General features: G+C 42.5%; 1 protein-coding gene across 1 annotated transcript; it reads right to left on the bottom strand.

Moving 5' to 3' along the window:
• Positions 1 to 191: 191 nt before the first annotated feature.
• LOC139569752 (peroxiredoxin-like 2A) lies at positions 192 to 7,567 on the bottom strand. The gene is made up of 6 exons (XM_071391127.1): positions 7,423 to 7,567; positions 6,202 to 6,372; positions 5,944 to 6,035; positions 5,623 to 5,763; positions 5,196 to 5,363; positions 192 to 1,203 (listed from the first exon to the last, which is right to left on the bottom strand). The coding sequence occupies exons 2-6, from the start codon at positions 6,344 to 6,346 to the stop codon at positions 1,096 to 1,098; spliced, it is 654 nt and encodes a 217-aa protein (XP_071247228.1). The 5' UTR covers positions 6,347 to 6,372; positions 7,423 to 7,567; the 3' UTR covers positions 192 to 1,095.
• Positions 7,568 to 14,660: the final 7,093 nt, after the last annotated feature.

Genomic DNA, 14,660 nt, shown 5'->3' with positions numbered 1-14,660 from the left:
AGATAAGTGTAGGTATACAAATATAAAATAAAAACAACCATTTTATTAGGTGAAACATTTCATTTATTTGTATGTCTTAAAAATATGACACAACCATTTAGTAAACAACTTGCAGTGCCGGTATACATAAAACCCACAAACAACAGTAAAAGGTTGAATAAATATATACTTTATTATTATCAAATGCCTTGTAACAGTTCATGCATTTTCCTCCTCTTCCTAAGTTAGCGAGCCTAATCTTTGTCCATTGAGCAGTGTGACTGCGTGTGTAAGCATCAGCCCTGAGCTCTCATCATTCAGAGTTTAGACACAGACCTTCATTAACACCCACACAGTCCCATGACGACAACCGGACAGTAGTGAGACCAGTACACAGGACAACACAGCACTGTTGACAGGACATGTCCAGGGATGAGATCAGGACAGGTTCAGCACAATGAAAAAGGGAAAGGTTCTGCTGGTTTTGGGGGTGGGTCTGCTGGATCAATTTCAATGATGTATAAATCACCTACAGGATTATGGATGCCAGAAAAAAGTACAATCTAAAGTAAAAATTCTATGCACAGAGACTGACAGACATACTGTGAAGTAGCACAAATACATTCACTATAGACTATACATTTTACACAAAAGTGCATACTCATAGTCAATGAGAGGCTAACACATGTGAGTGGAAAGTCATTCCTGCATAAAAGAACCAAAACTACCATGTTAAATGTATAAAGAACCATTAATGCATGTGCTTTTAAACCAGGGGGTGAACATGTCACTAAAAAGGGGGGGAAATGTGTCACTAAATACAAATTAAGTGGAAAATAGGAATCGCCCCACGTTAAAAGTTAGGTGGGCTCTTTAGTCCAGACGATCCTATCCGGCAAATTAGGGCAGTGTATGTAAATATATTTAAATTTGTATCAACATGCCCACATGATCAGACTGAGTATTTCAATGGCAAAAGGACAATAAATTATGAAAAATATATTTTGAGTTATTTTCATGAAATAAACACACACACAGTGATGTATTATACATACAGTGATGATTTAAAAATACAATTAAAAAGACTGCATGGTGACTTTAAGCTGTTTGTGTAAACTATTTCGTAGTAGCCAAACCATGTTGAATTTTCCTGGCTGATCTGAGTACAGCCAGCAGGTTGACTTTATCCCCAAACTCCTTCTCACGGTGCTCAAGCAGAATTCCCTGCATGGGGAAGAGAAAGAGAACAGACATGGGTCTCAAAACTGGTATCTGTGGAAGTACAGCAAGTGGTCATTGTATAAGCAGGAATAAATTATGAAATGCACACCATGCGTAAATGATAGCAGAATAAAAGGACACCCACTGATACATACTTGCACTAGACCTGAATCCTAATTTTAGATAAATGAAGGATACAAAGTATATTGAAAGCAGGTGCTTCCACACAGGTGTGGTTATTAAGCATTTCTCATCCCATCATGCTTAGGGTCATGTATAAAAATTCCTAGTTGCCCGTTATTTTGTCTACAATGGCTAGAAGAAGAATCTCAGTGACTTTGAAAGAGGGGTCTCAAAAGAGCATAGGGGGTTAAAGTGTGTATGTGTGCGTCAGTCACCAGATCTCAACTCAATTAAACACTTATGGGAGTTTCTGGAGCGGCGCCTGAGAAAGCGTTTTCCACCACCAGCGAAACACCAAATGATTTAATTTCTCGTGTGAAGAATTGTGTGAAGAATGGTGTCACATCCCTCCAATAGAGCTCCAGACCACTTGTAGAATCTATGCCAAGGTGCATTGAAGATGTTCTGGCGGCTCATGGTGGCCCAAAGCCCTATTAAGACACTTCAAATTTTATCGGTCACATACACGTACTTAGCAGATGTTATTGCGGGTGTAGCGAAATGCTTGTGCTTCTAGCTCCGACTGAAAGGATTAACACAGGAGATGAGAAGCAGGTACAGGGAGTTAAGGTTTAATAACTGACGGACATTAACAGAACGGGAACAGCGTCTGGACAGGAACACATAACAACAATTAATACGGACACAGGGAACACCACCGAGGAACAGACAAATATACAGGTGCAATCAACCACGTGAAGGAGTCCAGGTGAGTCCAATGAGCGCCGCTGGGTGTAATGATGGTGCCAAGTGCGTGTAAAGATGGGTTGCCTGGCGTCCTCGAGCGCCAGGGAGGTGGAGCGGGGGCAGGCGTGACACCGACAGTGCAATAATATCTAACAAGTAATATCTAACAAATTACACAACATATACCCAATACACACAAATCTAAGTAGGAATGAATTAAGACTAAATACATATGGACAAACGATGTCAGAGCGGAACGGCTCTAGAGAGCCTTGCAGTTGCGGACGGTGCAGTTGCCGTATCGGGCGGTGATACAGCCCGAAAGGATGCTTTCAATTGTGCATCTGTAAAAGTTAGTGAGGGTTTTTGGTGTTCAAGCCAAATGTCTTCTTCCTCCTGAGGCCTTCTTCACCACACTGTCTGTGTGGGTGGTCCAGTTTGTTAGTTATGTGTACGCCAAGGACCTTGAAGCTTTCCACCTTGTCCACTATGGTCCCGTCGATGTAGATAGGGGGGTGCGCCCTCTGCTGTTTCCTGAAGTCCACGATCGTCTCCTTTGTTTTGTTGACGTTGATTGAGAGGTTGTTTTCTAGGCACCACAGTGCCAGAGCCCTCACCTCCTCTCTGTAGGCTGTCCCTTCATCGTTGGTAATCAAGCCTACTTCTGTTGTGTTGTCTGCAAACTTTTGATTGAGTTGGAGGTGTACTTGGCCACGCAGTCATGGGTGAACAGGGAGTACAGGAGGGGGCTGAGCACGCACCCTTGTGGGGCCCAGTGTTGAGAATCAACGGAGTGGAGGTGATGATAATCAAGCCTGTCAGGAAGTCTAGGACCCAGTTGCATAGGGCGGGGTTCAGACCCAGGGCCTTGTGCTTAATGATGAGCTTGGAGGGTACTATGTTGTTGAATGCTGAGCTATAGTCAATAAACAGCATTCTTACATAGGAATTCAGTGTGCAGAGTGATGGCGATTGCAACATCTGTGGATCTATTGGGGCGGTAAGCAAATCGAAGTGGGTCTAGGGTGGCAGGTAAGCTAGAGGTGATATGATCCTTGACTAGTCTCTCAAAGCACTTCATGATGACAGAGGTGAGTGATATGGGGCGTTAGTCAATTATGTTCAGTTACCTTTGCCTTCTTGGGTACAGGAACAATGGTGGCCATCTTGAAGCATGTGGGAACAGCAGACTGAGATAGGGAGAGATTGAATGTGCCCGTAAACACACCAGCCAGCTGGTCTGCGCATGCTCTGAGGACGCGGCTATGGATGTTGTCTGGGCCAGCAAACTTGCGAGGGTTAACACGTTTAAATGTTTTACTCACGTCGGCCACAGAGAAGGAGAGCCCACAGTCCATGGTAGCGGGCCGCGTCAGTGGCACTGTGCTATCCTCAAAGTGTGTGAAGAATATGCTTAGCCTGTCCGGAAGCAAGAAGTCGGTCTCGGCGATGTGACTGGTTTTCCTTTTGTAGTCCATGATTGTCTGTAGTCCCTGCCACATCCGTCTCATGTCTGAGCCGTTGAATTGCAACTCCACTTTATCTCTATACTGATGTTTAGGTTGTTTGATTGCCTTGCGGAGTGAATAACTACCCTGTTTATATTCTGCCATATTACCAGTCACCTTGCCATGGTTAAATGCGGTGGTTTGTGCTTTCAGTTTAGCGCAAATGCTACCATCTATCCACGGTTTCTGGTTAGGGTAGGTTTTAATAGTCACAGTGGGTACTACATCTCCTATACACTTCCTTATGAACTCAGTCACCATATCCGTGTATACATCTAGATTATTTTCACAAGCTACCCGGAACATTTCCCAGTCCACGTGATCAAAACAATCCTGAAGCGTGGATTCCGACTGGTCAGACCAGCGTTGAATAGTTTGAAGAACGGGTCCTTGCTGTTTGAGTTTCTGTCTATAGGACGGGAGGAGCAAGATGGAGTCGTGGTCAGATTTGCCATAAGGAGGGCAGGGGAGGGCCTTGTAAGCATTGCAGATGTTTGAATAGCAATGGTCGAGAGTCTTAGCAGTGCGAGTAGTACAGTTGATATGTTTTAGAACTTCGGCAGCCTAGTCCTCAGATTTGCTTTGTTCAAATCCCCCGATACAATAAATGCAGCCTCAGGATATGTGGTTTCCAGTTTGCATAAAGTCCAGTGAAGTTCTTTGAGGGCCGTCAAGGTAACGGCTTGAGGTGGGATGTAAATGGCCGTGGCGATGACGGAGGCGAATTCTCTTGGGAGATAATATGGTCGGCATTTAATTGTGAGGTATTCTAGGTCGGGTGAACAAAAGTACTTAAGTTTGTGTATGTTTCTAGAATTACACCATGAGTCGTTAATCATGAAACACACCCCTCCATCCTTCTGCTTCCCCGGTTAGATATTTATTCCTGTCATTGCGATGTATTGAGAATCCTGCTGGCTTTACAGATTCCGACAGAGTCTCCCGAGAGAGACATGTTTCCGTGAAACAAAGTATGTTACAGGCCCCGATGTCTCTCTGGAAAGAAATCCTTGCTCTAAGCTCATCAACTTTGTTATCCAAAGACTGAACATTAGTGAGTAATATACTCAGAAGCGGTGGGTGGTGTGTGCGCCTCCGAAATCAAACCTCGAGAGCCTCTCTTCCGCCGGCGATGTTTTGGGTCGGCCTCTGGAGTAAGTTTAATTGCTCTTGGGAGAGTGAACTGCTCCAGGGAAGTATTATTCCTGGTCGTAATGCTGGTAGTTCTGGTGAGTTACCGCCACTCTAATATCCAATAGTTCTTCCCAGCTGTATGTAATGACACAAAACATTTCCTGAGCTAATAATGTAAAAAATAGTATATAAAAAAAACTAAATACGGCAAAGTTTCCTAAGAGCTAGTTGCGATGCTGCCATCTCCGTCAGCGCAAAATGTTGGCTTTTCCTTTATTTTAGCAGTTACCTGTATATGCTCACGTGACTATACAGACCTGCTGCAAATTATTTTAGTACCGCACTTCCTAACATCCAATACATATGAAATAGGTCACATATTTGCAGATCGATTCTTGCTATTTCTAATCAGTTCCAACTATATCTCCACTTTTGTTTGTTATTGCTTGGATAGAGTGCCCAGTTCAAGCAGTATAGCCCTACCTGATCTTCGGGCCCAATGACGAACACTCCCCCCAGTAAAAGACCTTCTCCTTTGATTATATTTCCTGTGCAGCCCTTCCTATTGGCCCTCCACAGGCTTCTCCACACCCCGATACGCAGCAACGCAGACAGGAATATATAATGCTCCACAGGACCGTATAACGCTCTCTGAGGAAAAACAGGTTTGGTTATTAGATGGAGGGATACAGTGACATTGTTTGGATACTGTACTTTGCTGACATCTACAGTTGGATGTATATTTGAAAAGATGTCGTGAAATAAATGTTATATCATATATTGCACAAAGGTGTGCAGTGTGACTGAACAAACGCTGGAAACATGTATTTTACAAGGAACTGTGGACTTTATCGTCTCATGTGAATGTTAACTACTGTTAACTTTGTAAATTAATGAGTTAATCACTGACCTTTTGGTCTACATAGACTTCCCCAGTAAAAAATGTCTTGAAGGCGTCCAGCTCTTGGCCAATGTTCTCTTTGAACACGGCTAAGAGAGGGATCCCCAACTCCTCTAGCTGGGGCTTCAGAGAGGACAGCTCAATGGCCTCCTAGAGAGAAAGAAAGAGAGAGAGAGACAAAGAGACAAAGCGACAGAGAGACAGACAGAGAAAGAGAGCGAGAGAGAGGCATGGACAAACATCAGCACTCGAGTCTGGCTGCTGTCAGGAGTGTGAAAGTATAAAATAGACAAGCTAGTCTAGAGGAGACGCCACAACCACAGCGCTCACCTCTCTGCACAACAAGCATCCAGGGCGTCGTACCACCATGATCACTGCCCCAGTCTTCTCCCACAGAGCTTTGGCCTTATATGTCTCATGAACTGAAAGAGACAGAGAAGGGTTAAATATAGCCTACTTCTCCAAATCTATGAAGAGGTCAAACGCTAACAGGAGATCTGTAATCTAAAACAAACATATCTGGCTTACTAACTATTTTACCTATTAATTTGGATATAAAATGTTCAGTGTTCTGGACTCTATTCTTACTTCCTCCGGTGGCCCTTAGGTCAGTGTCCTCCAGAACCTTCAGGCTGGCCCACAAAGGCTTGGTGAGGAACAGGTCTGTGATGGACTTCAGTAGATAAGCTATGAACAGGTCTACTGCCTTCAGAGCCTGGTTAGCAGTCACCATGGCCCACTCAGACACTTCACACCACTCTGGGGGTAAAAATATGTCTCAAGACAGGATGTGAATGGGATAGGAATATGTGGAGTAAAATAGAATAAAGTAGCCTATTCATCCCTGAAATATATTGTCCACTCATGCATAATACATACAGTGTGTGTGTGTGTGTGTGTGTGTGTGTGTGTGTGTGTGTGTGTGTGTGTGTGTGTGTGTGTGTGTGTGTGTGTGTGTGTGTGTGTGTGTGTGTGTGTGTGTGTGTGTGTGTGTGTGTGTGTGTGTGTGTGTGTGTGTGCGTGTAGGTTTGCATGCATGCGTGTGTGTGTGTATCTGCTACAAACATCCCATGGACCCTGCTTTGTTGTGGTGTTTTGTTATGTAATTGCTGCACCCGATCAGTTAGTTGTTTCTGAGCAGTGAGCAATGCCAGCTACAGCCCAGACCTTCAGAGCTGATAATCAAAGCTTACTGCAGTAGCGCTCTGAAAACAGGGCTATATTATTATATCGCTGACTTTGAACGACATTAATTGTAACGCTAAATCGTGTTACTATGAAGCACAGTCATTCAGTGTGACACTGAAAAGAGATTATCAAAGACGGGAATGGAAAACAGCATACAAGAGTGTTATCTTGTTTTATAAAAAACGGAATATGCTACTAAAAAAATTAATTCCTTAAATCACACTTCTTGAGCAATCTATCTACAGATCAGTCATTGTCTTAAGTCAGATCGCATCACTCCTACGCGACGCTCGTCCCTCAACCAATCAGTGCAGGTGGAATTGACGCCCTATCTGACATAAGATAATGCAGGTCAGTAGATGCTGAGAATCAGTCAAGTTCAACAATCAACCTACTGTAAAAAAAATATTCCTCTTTAATTAATCAATATGTTTGATGTAGCCTAGATAAAGGAAATTCAACATCAACTAAAATGTATCCAGCAAAAGCTAGCCTTCCTCCTTCATCAATGAAAACCCAATCAATATTTATATTCCATTGATCAAATATCCATTAAATACATTATCAATCAAATTTAGTTGAAGCTATAGCATAGAGTAAGTGTGAAAAAAAAATACTCACCAATATCTGTCTCCCTGCTACTATCGAGAGGAGGATTCAATCCCCTGGTCTGGTGTGTTTTCAACCCCTAAGCACTTAGCCCTTTAACCAACCCCAGTCCAATCACATCACTGTACCAGCCCTGTTCAGTATGACCTAACACACACACTGTGGTGGAACACAGCTCACGATGAGCCCCTGTTACGGGGTACTACAGGGTCGTATTCATAAGGGCATGCAAAGGAAAACGTTTTAAAATGTTGAGCAACGTAAAACAAAAATGAGTGTTTGACTGTTCCCAGTGTTTCCAGATGGTACCTCCACGTTTCGGCACGTTAACATACGCTGCGCGCCTAGTGAATAGGACCCAGAGTCTAAAGTAATGGACATTTACTCAAACATTTCCATGAATGAATGGAGATTTCTGCTTCACCGCCAACATTAGCCTAAATGCCCATCAGGATGCTATCATTTTGTTCACTCATCCCATTCCTCACTAACCTGGTCCCAAATCTCTTTGTGCTGTTTTGCCAATTCCTATGGTTATTGTCACACCAAATGACAAGACAGCACAAACAGCTCTAGGACCAGGCTAATTCTTCACTGCTTTTATTTAGGGATCTGAAATGACACTGTTAACTATATTCTATTTTATGGAATTAGGCTATACTCTGTTTGTTATGCTTTTGGATAGAGACTGGCATGATAGTGGTGTTGAATTGCTGCATGGCTGGTTGTCAAGAAGGTCAAAATTTAATAAATAGGACTGCCTTTATTTAGAATATTCAAACATCTTCTTCCTGAAAAGGGTGTGACGATATTGAGGCATCAAATGTACTGTATACTGTATATATCCTACGCACAGCACAGGTGGCCCACTATAACTACTATTGTACTAATATGATATAAGACAATACTACTACTGTATTGACCCCACTATTTCAGTAATATATATTAGATAATACTACTACTCTACTGTACTGTACTGTGGCTGCCGGAACAGGAGGGGCATAAGAAGGGTCTTAACCTCTGCGACTGGCTCTACAGCACATCTCAAACTCATTCCACAGAGGGCCGAGTGTCTACAGGTTTTTCGCTCCTCCCTTGTACTTGATTACTAATTAGTGACCTTCATTTATTAAAGAACTCCCTTCACTTGGTTGTCTACGGCTTAATTGAAAGGACAAACCAAAAACCTGCAGGAACTAGGCCCTCCATGGAATGAGTTTAACACCCCTGCTCTACAGACTTTTTAAAAAGATCTGAGGTCAGGGGTCAAGTCACAGGAGTTCCCAGGGGGTGCTGGGCATTTCCATTAAGATTTGGGTTACCCTTATACAGTGGGGAGAACAAGTATTTGATACACTGCCGATTTTGCAGGTTTTCCTACTTACAAAGCATTTAGAGGTCTGTAATTTTTATCATAGGTACACTTCAACTGTGAGAGACGGAATCTAAAACAAAAATCCAGAAAATCACATTGTATGATTTTTAAGTAATTAATTTGTATTTTATTGCATGACATAAGTATTTGATCACCTACCAACCAGTAAGATTTCCGGCTCTCACAGACCTGTTAGTTTTTCTTTAAGACGCCCTCCTGTTTTCCACTCATTACCTGTATTAACTGCACCTGTTTGAACTCGTTACCTGTATAAAAGACACCTGTCCACACACTCAATCAAACAGACTCCAACCTCTCCACAATGGCCAAGACCAGAGAGCTGTGTAAGGACATCAGGGATAAAATTGTAGACCTGCACAAGGCTGGGATGGGCTACAGGACAATAGGCAAGCAGCTTGGTGAGAAGCCAACAACTGTTGGCGCAATTATTAGAAAATGGAAGAAGTTCAAGATGACGGTCAATCACCCTCGGTCTGGGGCTCCATGCAAGATCTCACCTCGTGGGGCATCAATGATCATGAGGAAGGTGAGGGATCAGCCCAGAACTACACGGCAGGACCTGGTCAATGACCTGAAGAGAGCTGGGACCACAGTCTCAAAGAAAACCATTAGTAACACACTACGCCGTCATGGATTCAAATCCTGCAGCGCACGCAAGGTCCCCCTGCTCAAGCCAGCGCATGTCCAGGCCCGTCTGAAGTTTGCCAATGACCATCTGGATGATCCAGAGGAGGAATGGGAGAAGGTCATGTGGTCTGATGAGACAAAAATAGAGCTTTTTGGTCTAAACTCCACTCGCTGTGTTTGGAGGAAGAAGAAGGATGAGTACAACCCCAAGAACACCATCCCAACTGTGAAGCATGGAGGTGGAAACATCATTCTTTGGGGATGCTTTTCTGCAAAGGGGACAGGACGACTGCACCGTATTGAGGGGAGGATGGATGGGGCCATGTATCGCGAGATCTTGGCCAACAACCTCCTTCCCTCAGTAAGAGCATTGAAGATGGGTCGTGGCTGGGTCTTCCAGAATGACAACGACCCAAAACACACAGCCAGGGCAACTAAGGAGTGGCTCCGTAAGAAGCATCTCAAGGTCCTGGAGTGGCCTAGCCAGTCTCCAGACCTGAACCCAATAGAAAATCTTTGGAGGGAGCTGAAAGTCCGTATTGCCCAGCGACAGCCCCGAAACCTGAAGGATCTGGAGAAGGTCTGTATGGAGGAGTGGGCCAAAATCCCTGCTGCAGTGTGTGCAAACCTGGTCAAGAACTACAGGAAACGTCTGATCTCTGTAATTGCAAACAAAGGTTTCTGTACCAAATATTAAGTTCTGCTTTTCTGATGTATCAAATACTTATGTCATGCAATAAAATGTTAATTAATTACTTAAAAATCATACAATGTGATTTTCTGGATTTTTGTTTTAGATTCCGTCTCTCACAGTTGAAGTGTACCTATGATAAAAATTACACACCTCTACATGCTTTGTAAGTAGGAAAACCTGCAAAATCGGCAGTGTATCAAATACTTGTTCTCCCCACTGTATGTGCTGTATGTTGTGTATGACATAGGCACCCCCCTAAAAAACTTTAGGTCATAACTGTTTTTATCTTTATTTAATTTAACCTTTATTTAACTAGGCAAGTCAGTTAAAAACGAATTCTTATTTACAATGACAACCTACCAAAAGGAAAAAGGCCTCCTGCGGGGACAGGGGCTGGGGGGAAAAAAAAGATACATCACAACAAGAGAGACACCACAACACTACATAAAGAGAGACCTAAGACAACAACATAGCATGGCAGCTACACATGACAACACAGCATGGTAGCAAAACAACATGACAACAACATGGTAGCAACACAACATGGTAGCAGCACAAAACATGGTACAAACACTATTGGGCACAGACAGCAGCACAAAGGGCAAGAAGGTAGATACAACAATACATCACACGAAGCATCCACAACTGTCAGTAAGAGTATCCATGATTGAGTCTTTGAATGAAGAGAGGGAGATAAGTGTCCAGTTTGAGTGTTTGTTGCAGCTCGTTCCAGTCGCCAGCTGCAGCGAACTGAAAAGAGGAGCGACCCAGGGATGTGTGTGCTTTGAAGACCTTTAACAGAATGTGACTGTCAGAATGGGAGTTGTATGTGGAGGATGAGGGCTGCAGTAGGTATCCCAGATAGGGGGGAGTGAGGCCTAAGAGGGTTTTATAAATAGGCATCAACCAGTGGGTCTTGCGACGGGTATACAGAGATGACAAGTTTACAGAGGAGAATAGAGTGCAGTGATGTGTCCTATAAGGAGCATTGATGGCAAATCTGATGGCCGAATGGTAAAGAACATCTAAAGTTGAAGTCGGAAGTTTACATACACCTGAGCCAAATACATTTAAACTCCGTTTTTCACAATTCCTGAAATGTAATCCAAGTAAAAATTCCCTGTCTTACATCAGTTAGGATCACCACTTTATTTTAAGAATGTGAAATGTCAGAATAATAGTATAGAGAATGATTTATTTCAGCTTTTATTTCTTTCATCACATTCCAAGTGGGTCAGAAGTTTACATACATGCAATTAGTATTTGGTAGCATTGACTTTAAATTGTTTAACTTGGGTCAAACGTTTCGGGTAGCTATCCACAAGCTTCCCACAATAAGTTAGGTGAATTTTGGCCCATTCCTCCTGACAGAACAGGTGTAACTGAGTCAGGTTTGTAGCCCTTCTTGCTCGCCACGCTTTTTCAGTTCTGCCCACACATATTTTCTATGGGATTGAGGTCAGGGCTTTGTGATGGCCACTCCAATACCTTGACTTTGTTGCCCTTAAGCCATTTTGCCACAACTTTGGAAGTATGCTTGGGGTCATTGTCCATTTAGAAGACCCATTTGCGACCAAGCTTTAACTTCCTGACTGATGTCTTGAGATGTTTCTTCAATATATCCACGTAATTTTCCTCCCTCATGATGCCATCTATTTTGTGAAGTGCACCAGTCCCTCCTGCAGCAAAGCGCTCCCACAACATGATGCTGCTTCATGGTTGGGATGGTGTTCTTCGGCTTACAAGCCTCCCCCTTTTTCCTCCAAACATAACGATGGTCATTATGGCCAAACAGTTCTTCAGTTTTTGTTTCATCAGACCAGAGGACACTTTTCCAAAAAGTACGATCTTTGTCCCCATGTGCAGTTGCAAACCGTAGTCTGGCTTTTTTATGACGGTTTTGGAGCAGTGGCTTCATCCTTGCTGAGCGGCCTTTCAGGTTATGTCGATATATGACTCGTTTTACTGTGGATATAGATACTTTTGTACCCGTTTCCTCCAGCATCTTCACAAGGTCCTTTGCTGTTGTTCTGGGATTGAGTTGCACTTTTCACACCAAAGTTCGTTCATCTCTAGGAGACAGAACGCGTCTCCTTCCTGAGCGGTATGATGGCTGCGTGGGCCCATGGTGTTTATACTTGCGTACTATTGTTTGTACAGATGAACATGGTACCTTCAGGCGTTTGGAAATTGCTCCCAAGGATGAATCAGACTTGTGGAGGTCTACAATAAGGTCTGGAGGTCTTGGCTGATTTCTTTCTAGTCAGACTATTACTAGCCTACTTTTCCAGCTGGCTTATAGCCTATTTTATGCTACGTAGGTGGTGTGTAAAGCATAGCACAGTGCTAAAAAATAATTCCCTGGATATACTGTATGGGATCATCAGATCATGATATTTAGCTTTTTCATACTGAGGCTTGGTGATTATCGAGGCCGGGAGAGTGTTGTAAAGATTTTTCAAATACTGTGAGGAACTATTAGGCTATCATTCTCAATGAATGTTTAAAAAACGTACTTTGTTGACTTACTGTGTGAGGTGAAGAAAATATTACTGAGGAACTCAGATTATTAGTGGTGGATGTGGTGAGTTAAGACAATCAATAAGAAATTTAGACATCCCCAAATGGGCACTTTGTGGCAGAAGGCCAGGTACTTCTATGCGTGCTCAGGCACGCACGCTCCCTCAAAATTATCAGGACAGAGAAACCAGACACATGCTCATTGCTCACAAGACACTCCAAACAAAAGACATAAAAAAAGACAAAACTCATTAATGATGGTTATGAAATAAACTAAAACTTGTTTCACACAAGTGTAGCAGGTTGTGACTGTAGCCTAATTAATAAATGCATTCACAGAAATGTATGTAATCAAATGACTGGGATTAACGGTACATTTACTAGGCCTACTGGTGACATACAGTATGTAATGGGGAATTTATAAAAAATAAACAATCAAAGGGCAAACAATTCACACAATGAAACAATGAATCTGCAAGAATTGTCTGGAGACAGCTGAGCCATTCTGAAGAGCATGCGTTCTGGAGAGAGGCTCGCCCTATCTTAGCCACACTTTCCTCCCCTTCTTCTTGTCTCAATGTTTTAAATTTTACCCAAGACACATTGTCTTCACACATATTTTAGATGCTTTTCACTGACATCTGCAACTCAATAATCAGTTAGGCCTATTGCCACACTGTAACGTGTGTCGTCGGATGAAAAAGGAGACCAAGGTGCAGCGTGGTAGGCGTTCATGATTTTTAATAAACTGAACACCGCAACAAAATAACAAAGTAGAAAAAACGAAAGCGCACAGTTCTGTCAGGCAACAAAACAGCTAAACAGAAAATAACTCCCCACACAACCCAAACGGAAAATCAAAACTTATATATATTCCCCAACCAGAGACAACGATAGACAGCTGCTTCTGATTGGGAACCACACATGGCAAAAACAACAAAGAAATAGAAAACATAGAATCTCCCACCCGAGTCACACCCTGACCTAACCAAACATAGAGAATAAATAAGGATCTCTAAGGTCAGGACGTGACACACACTCGCTGCCCAAATTGCGGGTTTCCCAAATAGGCGTGATTTAAAACAATCCACAGCAACAACAAAATAAAAGCTAATGATCCTCTGAGGCTAAGTCATGCTCTCTGGTGAAGTATTTTGAATGGTTCTATTTAGACAGGAGCATTGGCTTAACATAGTTTCTCTGGACCCCCACTAGGTCGGAGTTTGCCCCTCCCCCACTCCCTAAAATAAAAACTGAATGTGTCATCCAGACAGCCACTCACAAAGTAGCCTATAGACTAGGGATCGCAGTCCATGGTGCTGAAACTGTGACATGTCTATGAGGCTGCCTATCAAATGGATGATAGGTTTTCTGTGGTGCCAGGGCATGTAGCCTATAGCTTTGTATTAGCTAATGGATAAATGTTTATTGCTAATGCATAAATGTTTTATTTGGTCATAATTTTCTAATGTTAAGCTTAACATTTCACGAAGCTGTACTGTGTGGGAAGGCTGCAATTTAGTTACTTGTTCAGTAATTAAAGTGGCAATATGTAACCTTTTGGGTGACCTGATCAAATTCACATAGAAATGTTATTTATAGATCTATCATTCTACTTGAAAGCAAGTCTAAGAAGTGGTAGAACTATTCTATGTGCGCTATTTCTTCTCGTTTTTAAGTCTTGTTTTCTGTCTTTTACTTTCAGTTTTGACAATATTTTTGGTTATGGAAAATATATTTCACAGCGGTTTAGATGGTAGAATGATTTTCTACACTATACTAGCTTATTTGGTCACATAAACTGAAATTAGGCGAACTATTAAAGTTTTAGCAACCAGGAAATGGCAGAGCGATTTTTGAATAGTGCAACTTTAAAGTTGGAAATTCAAACAATGCAGATTGTAAAATAAATGTTTGAAACAACAGTATACTTATCAGAAACCAATAGATTTAAAAAAATATATAAAACGTTCCTGTATAACCTACCTGAACCCTCATGGCATGAGCAGTCCT

This window comes from Salvelinus alpinus, chromosome 3 (assembly GCF_045679555.1).
Source record: "Salvelinus alpinus chromosome 3, SLU_Salpinus.1, whole genome shotgun sequence".
Taxonomy (NCBI): Eukaryota; Metazoa; Chordata; class Actinopteri; order Salmoniformes; family Salmonidae; genus Salvelinus; species Salvelinus alpinus.
Note: the sequence above shows the minus strand (reverse complement) of the source record. Positions and strands in the feature narration are given on the sequence as shown.